The sequence below is a fragment of the Diadema setosum genome, chromosome 13 (genome assembly GCF_964275005.1).
Source record: "Diadema setosum chromosome 13, eeDiaSeto1, whole genome shotgun sequence".
NCBI lineage: Eukaryota > Metazoa > Echinodermata > Echinoidea > Diadematoida > Diadematidae > Diadema > Diadema setosum.
The window spans coordinates 11151520-11171418 of NC_092697.1; the positions used below are offsets into that span (position 1 = coordinate 11151520).

At 38.2% G+C, this 19899-nt stretch overlaps 1 protein-coding gene across 1 annotated transcript in view; it reads right to left on the reverse strand.

The window, feature by feature from the left end:
• Positions 1-12436: 12436 nt before the first annotated feature.
• Positions 12437-19899, reverse strand: part of LOC140237232 (GTP-binding protein Di-Ras2-like) — a 107812-nt gene continuing 100349 nt past the window's right edge. Inside the window, exon 2 of the mRNA XM_072317175.1 lies at positions 12437-13066. Within this exon, the coding sequence (XP_072173276.1) occupies positions 12437-13066 (630 nt within the window). The remainder of the gene's footprint in view (positions 13067-19899) is intronic.

The following is a 19899-nucleotide window of genomic DNA, read 5'->3' on the forward strand; positions in this document are numbered from 1 at the left end:
TTGATGGAAACATGTTATTTATTCATACTTACATTTTTTCCTTTTCCTTTTTATTTCATCGACAGAGTATCTTCAAAACCACCCTAAAGATTGCGTTTTCCTCCTCGGCAAGAAGTAAAAATTGATTATGACGCCTGTAAGGATTCTGTTTTTTTACTTTTCAATTCTTGCCAGGGACCTGTATTACAGAGAGATTCAATTGACAGCAACCTTTAATTCGATCGGATTTCACGGGCGAAACCTACATTGCACAAACTCACGAGGAATTGCAACTCTTGTAAATACAAGGCCCTGGTAGGCTGATTTTGCCAGCTTTGAGAATTGGTTTAAGAGCACCTGAGACGTGAAATTAGAATGGACTACAGTGGAGAAGAGGAAGGATGAAAGGTAATCCAAGCGAGATTGAGGTAGGGAGAGAGAGAGAGAGAGAGAGAGAGATAGATAGAGGGAGAGAGAGAGAAACAAAGAGAGAGAGAGAGAGAAAGTAAGGGAGAGAGAAATCGGTGGAGAAGAGAGGAATATGGTCTGCATGTTTTACTTCATTGTGTGAGACAGGTACATTAATATGTTGAAAAAGAACGAGAGAATATTATGACGTGTGTATATGTATACATGTACACATGTATACATGTGTTTATGTATTTGTGGACGAAAAAGAGGTACATTGTGGGGGTTCCTTCTCTGTTTCGCTTTATTTAGTCATGCACTGTGTATGGGGGTAAAAATTACATTGTGGGAGTATTTGTTTATGAAAGAAAACAACGGGGTACTCCCACAACTAGCACAAGTACCTATTGCTAGTTTGTGTGTGTGTGTGTGTGTGTGTGTGTGTGTGTGTGTGTGTGTGTGTGTTTGTGTGTTTGTGTGTGTGTGTGTGTGTGTGTGTGTGTGTGCGTGTGTGTGTGTGAGAGAGTGTGTGTGAGTGTGTGTGTGTGTGAGAGAGTGTGTGTATACGTGTTCGCTTTTGAGAGTGTGACAAGAGGAAGGGAACGAACGAGCATAGTTTTCTGAGAAAAAAAAAAGAAAGAAATAATAAATCAACAATTGCTTGTCCCGATTGCAAATGATATAACGTTAATGCCCGGGTGCGACATTGCATATTATGACGAGCAGAGATGCTGCGTGGAAGAGTAAGAGATATACGTGACTTGAATAATATGCGGTGAGGACGTTTATGACTGGTATATGACCAGGAAAGCATGCTGATCGTGAACGTTTCCATGCATGTCTACCAGACGAATCGTCTACCTTGCACCGCTTGCTAAATCGTGCACCTGGGAACACTCGTGATGGGAAGGAAAGCAAAAATACCGTCAGGAAAAAAATAATGACAGGACTTGTATTTTGAAATCGCATATCGCAGCATGAGCGTTTCATGCTCATTTTGATCTGTATGCCCGCTTGCCTGAAAGGTCACTAAATATCAACCCTATTTTAGCGGCGACGCGAAGACGCAAATTGAAAGCTGGTGACCAATATCTCTCCGAACACAGGTGCAGAAGGACGCTTATCGATCCCCTTTGTTCAATCAATTAAGAGCCGCCAGGATACAATCCTCTGAGACTCGGAATCGGTTCGGCTATACGTCAGTTGAAGAATGATCATGAGAATGACAACTATCCAGGGATCAACGCTGCCTTGTTCATTGATTCGGAAGCCAACTTTTCCAGAATTCACTACTATATTAGTATATCGAACATTAATTTTGTATATTCCTATACATAGTTGCCATAACATCCGTGAAATCAATATTATGAGTTTGCCAACCAAATATAATGTTTACGGTGATTATGATATACATGTGTACTGGTATATGCAAACACAAACTTGTAAATATATATATATATATATATATATATATATATATATATATATATATATATATATATCACAATATAGATATCAAACTGGTTTACTGTTTAGAGTAGAAGAGTACAAAGGAAGACGATGAATTTAAGAAATTCCTTGCGAGGTTGTTATCTAACAAAATTTAATGTTATGCCAAAGGGCTCTGTCAAGCGATTGTGAGTATAACGAGTTTACATAACCATTATACATGTTTGTGATATGAATCATGAATATCATATTGTACATAATTACGTAATTAATAGGCCCTATATCATAAATAATTGAATTAAATGATAATACTTATGGTTCTACAAAATCGCAAGTAAAGTTTCTCGAGTTCGTATATTGAGACCCACCCTTAAACTTTGACTTACTTTCCTCCATAGCCTTCGCTCATAACTAATTGTCATAATATGTATCTAATAGTGTTGAAGATTACGCACGGCCGCCGTTGGCGTGCATGGCTTAGTTCTGAAACTGGGGCAACGCTCTTGCATGATTAGATTTGTGAATAATGCGATTAAAGGGATGCTGATGTGTGATATTCAACAAAAACTGAATAGAACAGACATCTCGAAGGAAATGTTGTGGTGAAAGCGCCAGCGATGCTTTTTTTTTTCTTTGTCATGTCATTTCTCAAAAGGCTGCTTCCTTTGCAACAGATCCTTTTTGTTGTTGTTGTTGTTGTTGTTGTTTGGAATTGAAGCACGACTGTATAGTTAAAAATGTATTTGTCTTTAACTGTTACATGTATACTGAGGAACTGTTAGTCATTGCTCTCATATTTCTGTTTGAATGAATTATACACATATTGCCTTTTTATTAGACGTGTAACATAACAATTGTCATGACTGTCCGCGAGAAAATATTGTCTGGAATCATATCACCTGAAGTGACATCACTGTCCAGTTTTAACGTAATACCATGATATGATATGATATAATATAATATGATATAATATAATATGATATAATATAATATAATATAATATAATATAATACAATATGATATAATGTAATATAATATGATATAGTATAGTATAATATGATATAATATAATATAATATAATATAATATAATATAATATAATATAATATAATATAATATAATATAATATAATATGATATTACAATATAATAAGATATAACGTTAAAATATAGAGTTATATATTATTATATCAGGAATCACAAGTATTCTTTTCTTCCTTCTTATTTGTTTTGCGGACATACGTCATCAATCGTAATGTTCCTTCGTCATTGAAATGATTTTCAGCATCGCTATACATGTATTAGCGTCATGATCATGAATAGAAATATTGTTACAACGTATCCTTCAAAGATTTGTTCAACCCCATCCAAGCAGCTAAGGTCACATGCAGAATAATATTATGGTGTATAAATGTAACCTATTTGTATTCGAATTAACCCTATTAATCCTCATTCCATTGGATTTACGTGTCGTTTCCAAATCCGTTGCAATTTTTTGTTACTGATCTTTTCCATTAATTGACAATGGTTATAACATTTCCATGATAAATCTTAGTCTCCCTATCATAATGACAGTAAAGGCAATGACATCACAATGATTATCTTTCTTGCATCATGACCGTCATGCACCATCAACATCAAAACCATCACCACGACCACATCTCAGGCTGCTGAAGCAGGTAGGAAACGATAGATGGCGTCCATGACACCAAATATCATGGCTACTATACGATGCAGGACAAATTACGCAATAAGATATAGCTGACAAGAAAATGAGGAAACGGAAGTTTTATGGGAAGACCTGTACATAGTTTGTAAACACTGCAGATATCAAGGGTGTAAAATTGGAATTTTGGTCTAGAAGAAATAATGGAATAAAACTGCAATTTTAAATGAAAGCATATTACATACAAGAGTTCACAACTAGTACTTTCATATCTAACGTGTTGTTACCATGGCGGCATACTTTCAACGACTCTTCAAATTATGTCTTGCGCAACTTAATACATAACAACTTTGCCAAATTTCTTCTAGATTGCTCAAAAACTGGAGGATTTCAATCTATAAATACCCTTTTTTCTTGATTTTGGGCCATCGTGCATTTTTGCCATGACATTGCACTTACGCTTCTTTTAGAGACTAGTCCTTAAAATTTTTACCTCACAGTCCCCATGTGTTTGTGTGTCAAATTCTTCTTAATCGTGTAAAGAATGAGAGAGAATTTAAATGTCCAAGGCTTTTTATGATTTGGTGGCCGTATTGCACTGTTTCCATGGCAACGCATTTTCCAGTATTCTTGAAAAAAAGTATTTTGCACAATTGCCTTACATCGAGTTTTTCATGTGCGCCAATTTTCTTACCCGGAGAAGTAGTTCGATCCGCGAGCGTTTTACCTGATCATGGGAACATAATGTGTGGTTACCATGGTAACGTGGTTTCCTCTACCGTTGAAAACGGTAAATATAAATTGAGCTCAACGTGTGCGCCCGATTTCGATTGACTCGCTTTAAAACTGGAGAAGACGTTCCAACCGCCAGCCTCCTTTCTGATTTTGAGGCAATAATGTACTGTCAAAAATGTAATGTCATGGCAATGCACTATGTACACACTATCCGCTATGTTGAGAAATGTGTCATGCACAACTTATATTGAGCTCAACATGTGTGCCAAATTTCATTTAAATCGCTTCAATTACATAGGGCGGTGTTGTTTGTTCAGCAAAATCTGTCATTTTCAAAGTTGAAATGTTAGTCTTTAATCTAAATGACATGAGGAATTAATGAAGTATTCGTAGATCGTACTTGAATTCTTTGGTCATTATTCTTAAGCCGCATTCTCATGTTCCAATCTTTTCTGTGTTGTTGTAATGAACGATAGCCAACTACCACGAGCATGTCACCTTCGTGATCATCGCATACCAATGCATTTATACTCTATCAGATCCTGGTTACAAACAAGCGAAGACTGGTGTCCGACCATTCTACAATCTCTGAAATCACGGGACAGTTGGATAATAAGGTTTTTTGGTCCGAAGATGGTTGTCAGCGGTGGGCTATAATAGGCCAGAGGTTTTCTATGCTGCATCAAAAGCCTTTTGCCGACCAACCTGGGCCCATTTCATAAAAAAGTCGATATGATAGCAACTCTTTGCTGGAATGGCAATTGCCATGGTAATGACAAGAATCCAGCCTCCTGATTGGCTGTTGCTATGAGAAGTTGCCATTCCAGCAAGAGTTGCCATCCTAACATCTTTTATGAAATGAGGCCCAGGTATTTCATTGGTCGTGAAAATGTCGGCAACCGATCGCCGACTGGTTGCCAACCTCTTTAGAACTGGTCTTCACTAATTTCTGGTCTTTAAAGTGTCTGGGTCTAAATGACATGTCCACGATCCACGTGCTTTGAGTCCGTGTTTGATGCAATCCACATTCACTCATGCACAGTTTCCTGAGCACACAAAGCAATCCCTACAACGTTAGCGGCGTGCTTCTGCTTCCTTCTGAGCAGACACTAAATCCATGATCTTGACTGTTTTGACCAGAACTATGTTGACTCCTCATTGACAGCTATAGGGGTATTTCTGAGCAGTCCTACACATTGGCAGTCCTTGAGCAAGTGTTGCCGAGACCCAAACGAAGGTCAGAAACCAATCGGCGACAAATTTTCTGGTGATCTTCATTAAATCGCTGACCACTTGCCGACCAGTTTCGAACCTAATTCCTACAAGCAGTTATCAGTTTGTTGCTGTTTTTGTTGTTGTTGTTGTTGGTGGTGGTGGTGGCAAAACGATCGCACTGCGCTCTCCAACTAGTTGTTAAGGGGTTTGCAAACGGTGGGCAACAGGTGGGCAACAGATCAGCTTCCATAATAGTCGCCGATCAAAAATTGTGGCGTTTGGTCGTCATCTGGTTGTCAATGGTCGCCAGAAATGTTAGCAACCAACCTCCAGTCTTCGCGTATGTGTGACCAGGCCCTAAAAGTAGCATCGTCGTTATTTGCAGGTTTCTGCGTCCCGTTTGTGTCTGAACCATAGAAGTTATCGTAATTATGTTGGATTTCAAATAACATTCGGTGTTGAGTTTTGCAAATACACACACACACACACACACACACACACACACACACACACACACACACACACACACACCAAGCCAACCAACTGACAAACATTGATTACACAGTCCGTTATGGTGTAAGGCGGCTTTCAGTATATATAATATGACGCTGTTCAAAATATAACACAACACAATGTGAACAAAAATGTTCCAATAAGTCTATGTGTCTTTAATAACAAATGTGTGATTTTCGTATTTGACTCTGAAATATACAATAGCCATCATTCTTTTTTTTTATAGTTTTCAAACGACGTTTACTCTTCAATCAAATTTGTTATGTACAATATACGAAATGAAAAAAAAATATCTTGTGGACAGTTTGTTAGAGAAATCTTACAATCAATGTGTATAGAAAGAACATCCTTTCATGCTACTCTCCAACCACAGAAAACCACCTCAAAATTGTACCAAGAGAGGTGTAACGTTAGGTTCGGACATGATATATCAAAACGTGGACACACACGATCCAGAGACTGGTTTCTTAAACACGAGAGACAAATAATATACGAGAAAGATAATCAAGCGTGGCCTCTTCACAGATATACACACACAAAGAAAAAAATCCATCATATCTCATTTTGTGCTTCTTTCTGAAAATCTCTCAACTGCCCAATCTAAAATCTTGTTGTGCATTTGTGTGTTACTTTTCTACTAAAACAAGAAATAAGATAAAACAAGTGCGCAGCAAACAAGTGACATTTGCTATACAAAAGTAGCGTACTAATGAAATGAATAACATTGGTATAATTGAGAATATCAATTGTTATTTCAAATAGCGAATGGATAGAATAATGGGGACTTTGATTTGACCTTGGGTTTTTCCCCATAAATTTCAAATGAGTCACATAACCGTTTTCATCGTCGAAAAGCAAGTACAATCAGAAGAGGGGTGTTTTTCTCTCTTTTTAAATGATCAGTATCCCTTTCCATGTTTTATTCTTTTTAAAATGCAAATAAGAGAGAGAAAAGTATCGTTCTAACTTGTTCACAAAAGGAATAATAATTAGAATAATCATGCATGGGATGTTGCGCTGATGGTTTACAGAACGTTAATGATACTCCCAACTTTAATGATATACAAAGCGCTTATACACTCATATTTGTAGAAGCCATACTATATGTTACACATAAAAGCACAATATCTGTGTTTCAATGTTACTTGTCGTCACTCTCATTATACCGTCACTAAGCAAAAGGATCGTGGCAAACACACACATACAATACATAAACCCGAACATTACACTTCAACTTTAAATATGCAGAAATAAATGAACAATTTTTAATGGTATACGTGACAAATTACATTATGACATCATAGTGCGAGTATGATTGCTGTCCAAAGTGAGCTTTAATAACAATAAATCGTGAAATCTACTGAAGCTAACGTTTCATTGATACTGTAAATTAATAGTCGTGTCACGCACGCTCTTTTGTAATTTTGAGTAAACATGAGAAAAAACAAAATTAGTTAAAGTCTTCTGAGTCATAAAAAATCAAAGCTTACCACAAGAAGTTACAACAATAAAGGAGTAGGAATTGCATTTGACATAAAATCGTGCATCCTTTTCAATCCACTCAAAATATTGGAACAATCGGTTATTACCATTGACAATAACAATACACTTTGGATTATGCACTCGGCCTATACAACATGTATTTGTGAAGGGAACTTCGTGCGAAAGTGATACCATGGCAAATGAACATCTAGTCATAAAAAAAACACATTCTGTGGTGTGATGCTGTGTCTTTTTACTGTAAAATGATGTTGCCAGCAATTCATGAGGTAGAACAAAAACTTTTCTCCCATTTAAGCCCCGCCACCTTTTTAGTCATAAACCATCGTTTATTTGGTATAAAATTATCCAAAGGTTCCAAATTGCTCCATGTATAATCAATCCTGAAATTGGCAATTCATTAAAAAATGCAAAGTTTTATATTTCATTATTTTGTGCAACTTTGATAAATTTAGGCAAGGGTGTTATTTGGTGAGAATAAGATGGTCAGTTTTGAAGCAAAATTAGAAAATAAGTTGATGGTTCAACGCTGCCGCTACCTTACGCACTTGCTGTTTCTACTTCTCGTCGTGTGTGGGTTGGGCGTGGAGTCGATAGGTGGTTTGCTGATTTGTGAGGAATTATTACTTTCTGTTGCCCTGGTAAACAAAGAAATAGACTTTTATCTTCGAAAAAAAATGGTGATTCATTTGGCTGACTTTTTCTTTTTGGTCGTTTGATATGACGTCTTGAATAGGAGGGATATCTGAATTTATTCCATTTTCAAACATGTCAAGATGATGCAAATACAACCGCATAGTTAACACAGTCCTCATGTTGAGGGTAGAGCAGCATAAGAAATTACGGTATATTATCGTAAATCAACTTTCATTCCTCTGCAAAATCGCAGTGACGTCATTATGACGACATAATGTTGATCTGATATTATGTATGGATGCACCTAACTGCACATGATGTTATGATATCGACAGGTGTATCGGTTCTCCTCTCTTCTCATTCAAGGATACAGTAAGTTTGCCTATGCGGAAACAATTTCTCCATTTATCCTTCTTTTTTTTTCTTAAAGAAGAGACCTTGTTTTTACTAAATACCACCTCGCAAATATCATATTGCATCTGAAGCTGGTGTGGTGTCTTCCCCGTCACTCTTTAGTGTTAAATTTGATTTCTACTGGTCCAGTGAAAGTCCTTATACTTGACCTTGGATTTCAAGAGCAGCTGCATATTATGTTTAATTCGTTTTACCGCAACACTGTCATAAAAGAATACACGTGATTTAAATATTACCTGATTTGTGGGCTTTAGAGTCTCAAAAAGTTGAAATGAAATGTTTAAGACCACATCGGCGTTACGTAAAAACTGTGTACCTTTTATTGGAAAAAAGCACTGTTAGTCATCAAACCCTGACTTCCATTGTCATCGGTATTTTGCACGTATCTTATGGTTTACATCCGAATTCAAGCTCCAGGAGTGAGCTAATAGAAAAATCTACTTCGTCAATATCAAACGCTGACTAAATAGTCGACGAATACAATACAAAAAGCGATTGGAAAGTACACTAACATACAGTCATATCAAACCACGGGCAATAGAAAATTTTGTCTGCTGTGGACATACAGTGGTGCAAAACTGACATAGCAAATTTTGCTGATGGATGGAGTGAGAATAGGATTGAGTCTACACTTTTCTAAGATTCCATGCGTAACATATTTCGTGTTCCAGGCGTAACATATTTCGTGTTCCAGTTAATTCTAAGTGGCAGTTAGAGATCATACTGATCCCAGTCCATGAAAGTTGCCTTCCCTTTTGGTGACGTCATACAGGGAAGGCGGGGTGATTTTAGTTGTTTGAATAAAAAGTCGTTTGAGTTGCAGGCATAGTATAAATTATGTAGTGCCCTCAACATTCAGAATTCCACGTTATATCGTTTTCCTCCGGCCTTGGTCGACAGTTATTTCACGCCACATCACCCTAATGCCATGGAGACTGCACCTCGTTTGCGATAGCGATCATACGCCTGGATAACGACAAAGATCTAATGTTTGTGAGACGTCGGAAGAATGCATTGAGAGAGAAGAAAGCAGGGTTGATGTTTTAAAATGATCGGTCGTGCATTCTGTCGAATAGCCAATGCGTCAGAAAGTAAACATTACTGGCAAAAGTACGGGTCGTGTGCTTCATGAATTAAGTTGGGACTTGGAGATACATCACTAAACCTTGCAAACAGTCGTTAATGTCGGATACCTATACACGTTGCTCTCCGTATAGCTGGACTGAAAATGCGTGAGCTAGACATGACTGCTCTAACATTCAAGTTACAATTTCATTTAAAGTTCTGATAAATAAATCACTTATTAAGAGGACGAGAACGAGACGAGACAAGACAAGATTCGGAAGAAGTCAGCTATATCCATCATGTTTGTAGCTATAATGGCACAACCGCTTTTCCTTGTATTGAGTACTCTCCTAAGCCATCATGAATTCAAGCAACTAAAGTGGCAAATGGTTTGAGGTTGCAGTACGCCGTGTGCAGGAATTTTCGTCGGTTATATATAAACAAGCCAACGTGTGCTTAATTCCTCTCTTTTAAAATTGGGGAAATGTATGAGATTGGATTTAGACAAACCTTTCAATTAAAAGTTCAAAAAAGAGAACATTTTTGACACGTGCTTATTGCTCCTTGAGACTTTGTCATTCACTTGAGGAAAACAATATACAATATCTATGATGACATTAAATGGAACTTAGACACTCTTGTAACGCATTCTCGAGTCAATAGTAAGGAAAATCACTCACTTTAAATACTGACAGATAATAGTCAAACATCGATAAAACGTTTTATATGCTGTACAGAACCTCTTCAAGCAAATTCATCCCGATATGTGTACCGCGACGTATTGCACATGAAAAAAATTCATGAGAAATTGTGTTACAACAATTCCATTTCTCCACCATTCTATTGTGCAATTAAATACAATCAACGTCAAAAAATTCAATGACTGTATAGCAAAATAAACAAATCTCATCCATGTCAATTTACAGTAAATATCTACAACTTTTTTTTTATCATATATGAATCTCAGGAGAATTAACGAAAGACAAATAATACACAAGTCATTTCCCACCACGTTTCAATTAAACTTGTTTTCTGGCATCACATCAAGAACGTCTCCTATCATTACTGTGATATTGCACAAAATAACAGAATATCAACTACAATTAAATTTTGCACTTATACTTTGATAACGTAAAGTAATACAGACACAGAAGATTAAAAAAAAATAATGAATGAACTTACCAACACGACTTAACAGAAAGTAAGAACAAGTATACAATGTCTTGGTCTTATCTGTCTTTGGTCTCATAGAAACATCCCTTTCAAAATCAAGAAATTAATCGTACTGTACATTACGGTATAGATATTGCTTAGATCATTACCGGTAGTCACCATACCCTTCAATCTACCATTTTTGAAGAGTTGTTTGTTTGTTTGTTCTGATATCACCTTCAAATATATCATTACCAACATGCGACACAGCAAACACTGACTCAGCTTATCACAGAAGGTATCCATTTTTTAAAGTGAGGAAAGATAATCTTTAATGAAAATCAGTCATCCGCTATTTGATTTTTCATCAAGAAAACTTTAGTCATAGATGATCTCACATGAGCTTTCGATTATATCCTCATTAAGTCGAAAACAGTTTATTCATTATATAAGTACAGTGCAAATACCGCTATCTTGCAGTTCAATTAAAGTCTTTTACTCCTTACAGAATAATTTTGGATGCTTTTATGGAATTAATGACGAAAAGAATAGTGTTGTCAATATTTGCTACAGAGGTTTGACATAATTTTTTTATAATTTCATTCATCTGTTAAAAAGCATTACTAAACAAAAGATGACACTATCACTATCATTATCATTTTACCAAACAATGTGGGACAAAGAAAAAGAACGGGAAAAGTGGAGCAGGATATCTGTGTAACGAACACACTTGAAAAACTACAAACACGCTGTGCTTTTGCCTGGACTCCATGATGATTTGGACATAATTGTGTCAAGTTTCCTTTATTCCTCACTCGAATACATGATCCAAAAAACATTATGAAACAATGAATACACATTATCATAATTAAGTATGGAAACTCCTGTGTTTTCACAACGGTAGTACGTAACTTACAGAATTCATGTGCAATACGACATATTTATCTAAACCTGTATGCACCACGGAAACACTGTGTGTTATTTCGTATGACAAAAGTACACATCCTAACACCATGAAACTTTCACAGCAATACGAAGAAACCGTCCTGTATGTGCACTCTTATAGTAGATATATATTGAAGAGCAGAAATAGAGAAAGGTGAGTCGGACGTAGGAACAGATAAGCAATAAATAGACAACCATGCAGATGGACAGAATGAGATGTGTCAGCTTGAGAAAGGTGTGCAACACAGACCCGTGGTCGGTGGTGTGTGATGCTGTAAATAGTCATGTGTGATTTGCTCAGGACGCCGTCTTCTTTCGAATGCTCTTTCAACTTGTGGACCAAGGTAATATTCATCATCGACACCTCCTTACTAAAATGGTTGGAGCACTATAGTTCTTTTGACACACAGTGAAACTCGAAACTGGGAACGACAACGCAGTGAAGGGATCAGGAACCAAATCTCGCCGGTAGACAAAGGGTGTGACACAGACACATATGATATAACACAGTGTGCAATCTGTGACGTTTTATACGCGCACGCGAAAGAAATTCTTGTCGCGTCGTCAACCGCACGCGGGATCCGTGTTCTCGCTGTCAAAACATCGGACAAAATGGCGCGATAATCTCGTGACTGACTCACAGCAGTAACGAATGTGGCATCTCCACACTACTCCCAGCAACCCTTTTGCGATCCTGCAAGATGCAAATTTTATAGTTACCTGCATCTATGTAATGGATGCACCCGAGCAATCAGGAGGCATCACATGACAGTGCATTTGCCCTTCAGCTTCTCGCGGCGCTTCTGCGATTTCGTCTTCTTTGTCTCCAGGTGAAGACTCATACTCCGCCTCTTTTCCAGCTGGAGCAGATCTTGGAAGAGTTCTTTGACGTTGTAGTTGGTCTTGGCCGACGTTTCAAGGAACGCACAGCTCCAGAACTTGGATTGTTCCATACCGTCCTGAATGCTGACCTCTCGATTGGGGTCATCGCACTTGTTGCCAACGAGCATGATAGGAATTCCGTCGACGTCACCTTTGATTTCGCGTATGACGTCATATATGGGTTTCAGTTCTTCCAGCGATTGGCGGCTCGTGATGGAGTAGACGAGAATAAAGGCGTGGCCTTTGCTAATGGACAACCGCTGCATGGCCGGAAACTGGTGGGAACCAGTTGTGTCCGTGATTTGCAGCGTGCACACATTTTTGTTGCAGCTGATGACCTGGCGGTACGTGTCCTCGATGGTCGGTATATACGTCTCGCGGAACGTTCCCCGCACGAAGCGAAGCACCAGCGAGCTCTTTCCGACCCCGCCGGCGCCGAAGACCACCACGCGGTAATCGTTGCTCTGCTCCGGCATCACGCGCAAGCGGATGCTGCGATCACGAGGAAGCTGTAGATTTGAATAAAGAGAAAAAAAGATAATCAGCATTTTGACGACATTGTTTTGATAGACACGCTGCGATATTGTGACTATAACCAACGACAAGCAAGCAATACGAATTCAAATCTACTTTACAACGTACATAATATATTCGTCAAAATTCTGGATTATTTAGGTATATAACCAACTAGCCATGTATACACTTTAAAAGCGCCACCAAGAATGTGCATATGAATATATCTGTCTGTCTATCTGTGTGTGTGCGTGTATGTTTTCGCGTAAGTGAGTATGTGTACGCGTACAATAACATGGATATAAATCGCCCTATCCATAATTTTCAGCACCATGAGAATGCAATTAGCTGGAAAATGAGAAAAGATTGCTGTCAGTAATTGCTGATGGGGAGAAAAAGACCAGACAGAAATGGACAAAAATGCACGCCATTTCAAAGACACGTTCAAATGCAAAGATAAAAATAGCTCTTATAGGTTTTGCACAGCTTCCTGTTATAAAATGTGATATTGAAGTACGAATAAGAATGGGGAATTTTGAAAATATACTCATGTTGCTGCCGATCAAGTCAAGTTCTGCTTGTAATTCAAGCTTTCAGCATTGTGCCTAAAATGTATATTTATACCATTTAATGTGCAGCATGCTTTTTCCCTATACGTGTTGCTCTCTGTACACAAGCTTGAAAACGATTTCATGAAATTTAACTCCTTATCAGGCGCGGTGGAGCACCCCAATTTGCATCTCATTATCGCCCCGTTCTATTTGAATTTCCAACGGGCATCCACGGCTGCCCGAAACTGTGTGCATGAAAAAGTCAAATCTTTACCTTCTCCTTGTGCCGCTATGCGTGCCGCTAGTAAACTCAAACTTCCCACACTATCTAAGTTTTTAAAAACCTTCCTTTTGATGAAAAAATTATGAAATTTGCTGCACTAGAACTTGAGATATTACAGCGTTTTGAAAATCACCTCTCGCAAAACATGCTCTCTGTTTTTTTTTTCCGACTGGACTATGGCCGGGCTCCAATGTGTCCGAAATTGGCAACATAACTTCATCAGGCCTCAATCCATATATGGTGAAAGTTTTCGCTTGGTTCCACCTGTACTTTTTGAGAAATCAACTTGTTTCTACAGGGTTTAGAATAGAAAATTGTAGGTAGCGAAACAATTGATAATGACGTCATTTCTTTTCCCGTAATATTGGGCATGCGTGGTACGTGAGATTCAAGATTTCGTGCTCATTGTTGGTTTGCATGTGACGCAGTCAATTTGCTGAGTGTCGCACGACGGTGACTGCTGAGCTGCTGCCGCGCACTCTGCATGCAGCAATGCGTTGTGTGTGCTGTGACATGCAACGCTACAGCAGGGAGGTGAGACTCACCTCCAGATCCCTGGCTACAGTAGTGACGCGATTATATATACATGGGACCGACCTGTACGCTTTGCGTTCGTGTCATTTTCGACATCACCTTCTGTTTTTTTCCGACACAACCATGGCCGGGAATATTACGGTATGAAATTTAAAATGCAAGCAGATAAATACATTTCGGTGTACTTTGTTCGAATGGCGCTTTGGTTCCGCAATCACACTTCGTGAATTCTAGGATGATTTTCGAGGCATATTTTTGGTAATTTTGCTCGCCAGGTTTTCGCTAAAATTTCATATGTTATCATTGTCAAATCCTTTAATATGTTATGTTCATATTCGGACATGTTTTCAAATTCAAACTAACTCAATTTTAATCCGAAAATAGGTTTCCTTAAATTGTTATTAGCTTGAGAAGTTGTTTACTTTTTCTCAACTACGCGAGTACATGTTGTTTACTTTATGCAAATGAGGCTCGGCTGCCGATGGATTTCTGCGAGATAATTGGGGTGCTCATTGTATCATGCATTACTTTATCAAAATAACAGCTTTCTATATCATGTCAAAAACTGCAAATTGCAGAAATGAAATAAAATCAAACGAGAACACACCAATCACCATCGGTCGGTAACAACGTCGCGAAAGCCAAATACTGATAGCGGCATGGTAATCAATCTGAGAACATTCTACAGCTGAAATATCTGTACCTTGATGATATTGTAAGGCAATCTTATGAATTCGGAAATGGATTTGTCAGAACAAGCGCCGTGAAATGTCACTGAAATAGAAGGGAAATATTTACATAAGGCTTGGAGAGACTCGTCCATGCTAATGTTATTCCGTCGGCCTCTTTATTGGCGTACATAAATTTGTGTTTGCGAATGTGTGTGGTGTGTGTATAATACTATGTGTGTTTGTATGTGTCCGTTTGTCGGGAAGAGTATGGTGTCCACGTGTTTTCCCTTGTATCTCTTACCGTGTTATAGCGAAATATAAGGGAACTGATCAGCATCGCGTGTTGAGATTGCATGCTTTTGGGGGGGACACTGGTGGCTATATACCTATATATAATGTTTGCGCTGTCTTCTTGTACCTCGCTATGTAGCCCCGCTCGTCGCTTCTGTCTGGCGTTCGCTGATTGCTTTACGTGACTTCGCAGGGAGTCTCGAGTAAACGACAGACATGCCCTTTCTATGCCCCTCAATCTCACGGCGACCAGAAAAAGAGTCCCTTTTCCAAATTCCGTCCCAAGGGGTAGGACAGCGTTCTTGCATACTGTAATGTTGCCAAAGGATTATTGGGTCTCGACAGTGCATGTATCAGTCCTGTCGGAAAATGTCACGAAGATCCTATTCCAACGACGTAACAAACAGCTCCGTCCTGTCAGCGAGGATTTAACGAAGCTTTATACGCAAAACACAACGTTTGGTTTGAATCTCCTCCCCTGGCTATACCAAACCTAATTGCGTATTTTGTTATCCCCCTTTTTCGTCCCCCAAATCCGCATTACCTGATATCCAAATTGGCGTCACGAATGCTTCGCAAAGAGTGGGCACATAGTTCTATATTTAGCAGCGAGAGTAGTGGAATGATTAGCATGGTGAGCTCGCAATTGCAGCATGGCATCATGGTATAAAATCCTCAGTAGAAAAAAAAAAAAAAAAAAAAACATGCCTTGAAGGGCGTGACTACCTTCCGGATGAACGATTAGTTTGATCTCTTTAAAGCCCGTCTCCCTCGCCCTGAGAGCTGTTGTGGATTTGTATGTTTTGTCTCAAGAGAAACGTGTTTATTTCAGCGTAAAAGGACGATGCGCAAAAGAGCAGCGTATCCCAAAATTAGAAGTGAATACTAGTATTTACGGTTTTATCCAATAGTAAATGAAGAGCTTGCTTCCAAAAGACGCTAAATCCATTGAAAATGATGGATTTGGTGCCTTTTGGAAGCAAGCTCTTCATATTTAGCCATTTAAAATCTGTCGACGACTGTAATAATTATTACATAGTATTATCCTTCCCATGTACAAAGAGCAGTACGGAATCTGAATGCGGATGATGATATCTAGTGTTCATATCACCTCATAAACACCATGAAACTGTTTGATTTACGATGTGACACACATTTCTTTAAAAAAAGAGGAAAACGCGGAATCAAATGATGATTGTGTAAAGAGACAACATAGTCGATGTTGCCGTATATATTGTCCAAATGAATGTGCTTTTAAAGGTCCAGTTTACCTTTGGGAGTAGTGATACAAATTTTTTTCAAGATATCACATTTGATGCATATGTGTAGGTCTGTTGTATCACAAAACATCCTACCATACAAAATTTTTGCAATAAAGCCTTAGATATGAGGAGATATCAGTGGGTTTTTTTTAAATAAACCGTAACTATAGACGGTTTAATCCGGACACATTTTTATTATAACTATTGTCCACATTTTGTGTATTTAACAACACTTAACATCGATTATATGGATTCAAATTTTTACAGTGGTTGTTTCTACCCCTAACTCACATTTTAGAACTCTTTTAAATCAGTAATGCTGGGTTTTTGTTTCATCTGCAAATGGTAAATTATTCCTTTAAGGGTACGGGAGAGGAATATCTCGGGTTCCTGGATCAAGATGTCACATGATGATGTCACAAGCCGTCATTGAGCTTGAGCATGCGCCAACATAGTCTTACTCCCAGTCTGTTGGATATATTTCTTTTCGTCTTGCTTATTGCTTTGACTAGAGTTATACGGTATAATCATGTACATTATATCTCCTATGTACACGAAGAACTTTGGTATCAATGGCATGGCGTGTAAATGCTGGTGCTGTGATAACATCCTGTATGTCATTCCACATGACAGCACACTGACGATAATAGTCTTCGCTCATCAGACAGTGATAAATTCTTGCGAGCATTGTATTTTGTTATGCGATATAAAAACTCGCCGGCTGGCAGGTAGGGTAGCTCTTGCTCGGATTTCCGGCACACCGAAGAACTCTCTCATTACCGCGCTAGAGTGTAGCCCTTAAAAATCGAGCTGTGCTCATTTGGAATTCGGGACGGAAAGAAAGCATCCATGGCGTATGGAGAGGTGTCGGGTTAATTGAGTTAACACACTGTTACATTATTATGCATCTCTTCACTCCTATTTATGCCCTAAACATTATGATATGCGGTCATACAATATCCATCAAAATCTGTGAATGAGAGATGGAAAATATAGCATGATGCAAAATACTATGAATGTTTGTATTTGAGTATGCATATATACAAACTATAACCTCACACATGAATGTGTTCGTGCGCATGTGTGCGTTATGCTTGTTAAGAATCATGTGATTGGAATTGGCTAAAAAAAAAATCAAAACATATTCAATAAAATCCCACTTCGTTCATGGCATATACTGTACTATCCCGCGTAATACGGAGGAGAAACGTTTTATTTGAAAAATTCAAACATTGTCATACTAATTGCGTCAGTTTTGGCAGCGAGAAATGAATATTTCTCCGACGAATAATGTTATGTTTCCATTTTCCAAAAGCGTCGAACACTAAAGAGAGCTGTAGGCTGGGATTAATGTAATGCTCATGAATGTAAACTACAGAAAAGTCTACTTATGTGTAGTCTGGAAGAACGGGCAGACTAGAACAAAGGTCACAGTTGCTAATCAAACCCCCTTCTCTACAATTTCCGGAGGAACAGACGAGAACCCATGTGCACTCTGACATTAAACAAATGAGTAAGCAAGCCCCTGTCGAGGTAGCTGACCCCTTCTGCCCTCCCCTCCGCCGCTCAATATCGTATGGCGCTTCTAACTGAGCGAGTCAATGTGGGTTTGGGCACCAGTCTATTTATATCAGCGCGGTGATGGAGCACGGGGTACGAATGCACAGAGAAGGAGAATGCATATTGAATACACGGTGCTTCAACACAACACACATGAGAAGCTGCCGTGTGTCAACACACTCTCACTTGAAAGCTACTACACTAATGTAGTTTCAGAGAAGCCACATTACAAACCATCAGCTCGAGCACTGCTTGAAAACTCTTAGATACAGCTCAAAACAACGATGTTCCCGTATTTTGACGTACAGGTGGTTAGTTTCCAATAGATCCATAATCTAAATGAGACCTAAATGTAGAGATTATAATACTATTATTGACTTTGCTTCCAAAACGGTATATTTTCCGGCTGTTCGAAGCCATATAAAAACATCTATATTCGATTGACATAGTCACGCAGACATGATTCCTCCTCCTCCTTCGGTGTTTTCTATGTAAACAAACATACTGTCTTATCTGAGCATGTAATTACGCGCTTTCTTATTCTTCTAGGTTGTCTGATTCCCGGCACTATACGGTATATTGGGACGATGTAAAATTAATCATCATCATTGAATTCATTGAAATTTATCAAACAACAAACATGACAAAGAAAACATTTAAAGACGTGACAACACAATAGAAATAACAGAATCATCACATCGATACGTTGCCCAGGACAAGACGCATAAACGAATGTACAGGGCAAAATCTAGAATTAGACAAGAAATAGACATACAGAAATTCTAACACATAAAATTCCGCTTTTATCTCATCTCAGAAAAAGGAATTACATTGAGCATAAGTTTTCATTTTGTGAGAAAAGTGCACATTCCTTTCCCTTATCACTGACGTATAATTGGGGTGATGATTATTCTCCTTGCCTTATTAAGTGTTCTGTAATTATTCTATAATTAGAAAAATGAAGATATATTAATTTCTCTTCATACTTTCGTAAAATAGTTGATAAACTGCGACATCAGAAATTGTTGAAGTCACCTTATCTGGCCATAGCGGTACCGAAAATTGTCAACATTCATAACTTTTGAACGGATTGTCTGATTTTCCTCAAACTTCATTGATGATTTCTTCATTTAGTATTTCTGGTGCTATTCTGCATTTACTAAATCCATGTTATGCATTCAGTTCCATTGCCCTAAATAACCAATACGTATGTTTATGTACATCCAGAGATAATGGTGCTCTTTAACAAACCAAACTGGATCAGTTGGCATCGGGTAGAATGGAACAGAATGGAATGTAATAGAATGAGATGGGATAGGATGGAATGGAATGGAATGGGATGGAATGGAATAGAATGGAGTAGAATAGAATAAAATAGAATGAAATGGAATAGAATGAGATGGGGTAGGATGGAATGGAATGGAATGGAATGGGATGGGATGGAATGGAATAGAATGAGATGGAATGGAATAGAATGAGATGGGATGGGATGGAATGGAATGGAATGAGATGGGATAGGATGGAATGGAATGGAATGGGATGGAATGGAATGGAATAGAATGAGATTGGATAGGATGGAATGGAATGGAATGGAATGAGATGGGATAGGATGGAATGAAATGGAATGGAATGGAATGGAATTAAATGGAATAGAACACACCATTATGTCATGTTTTA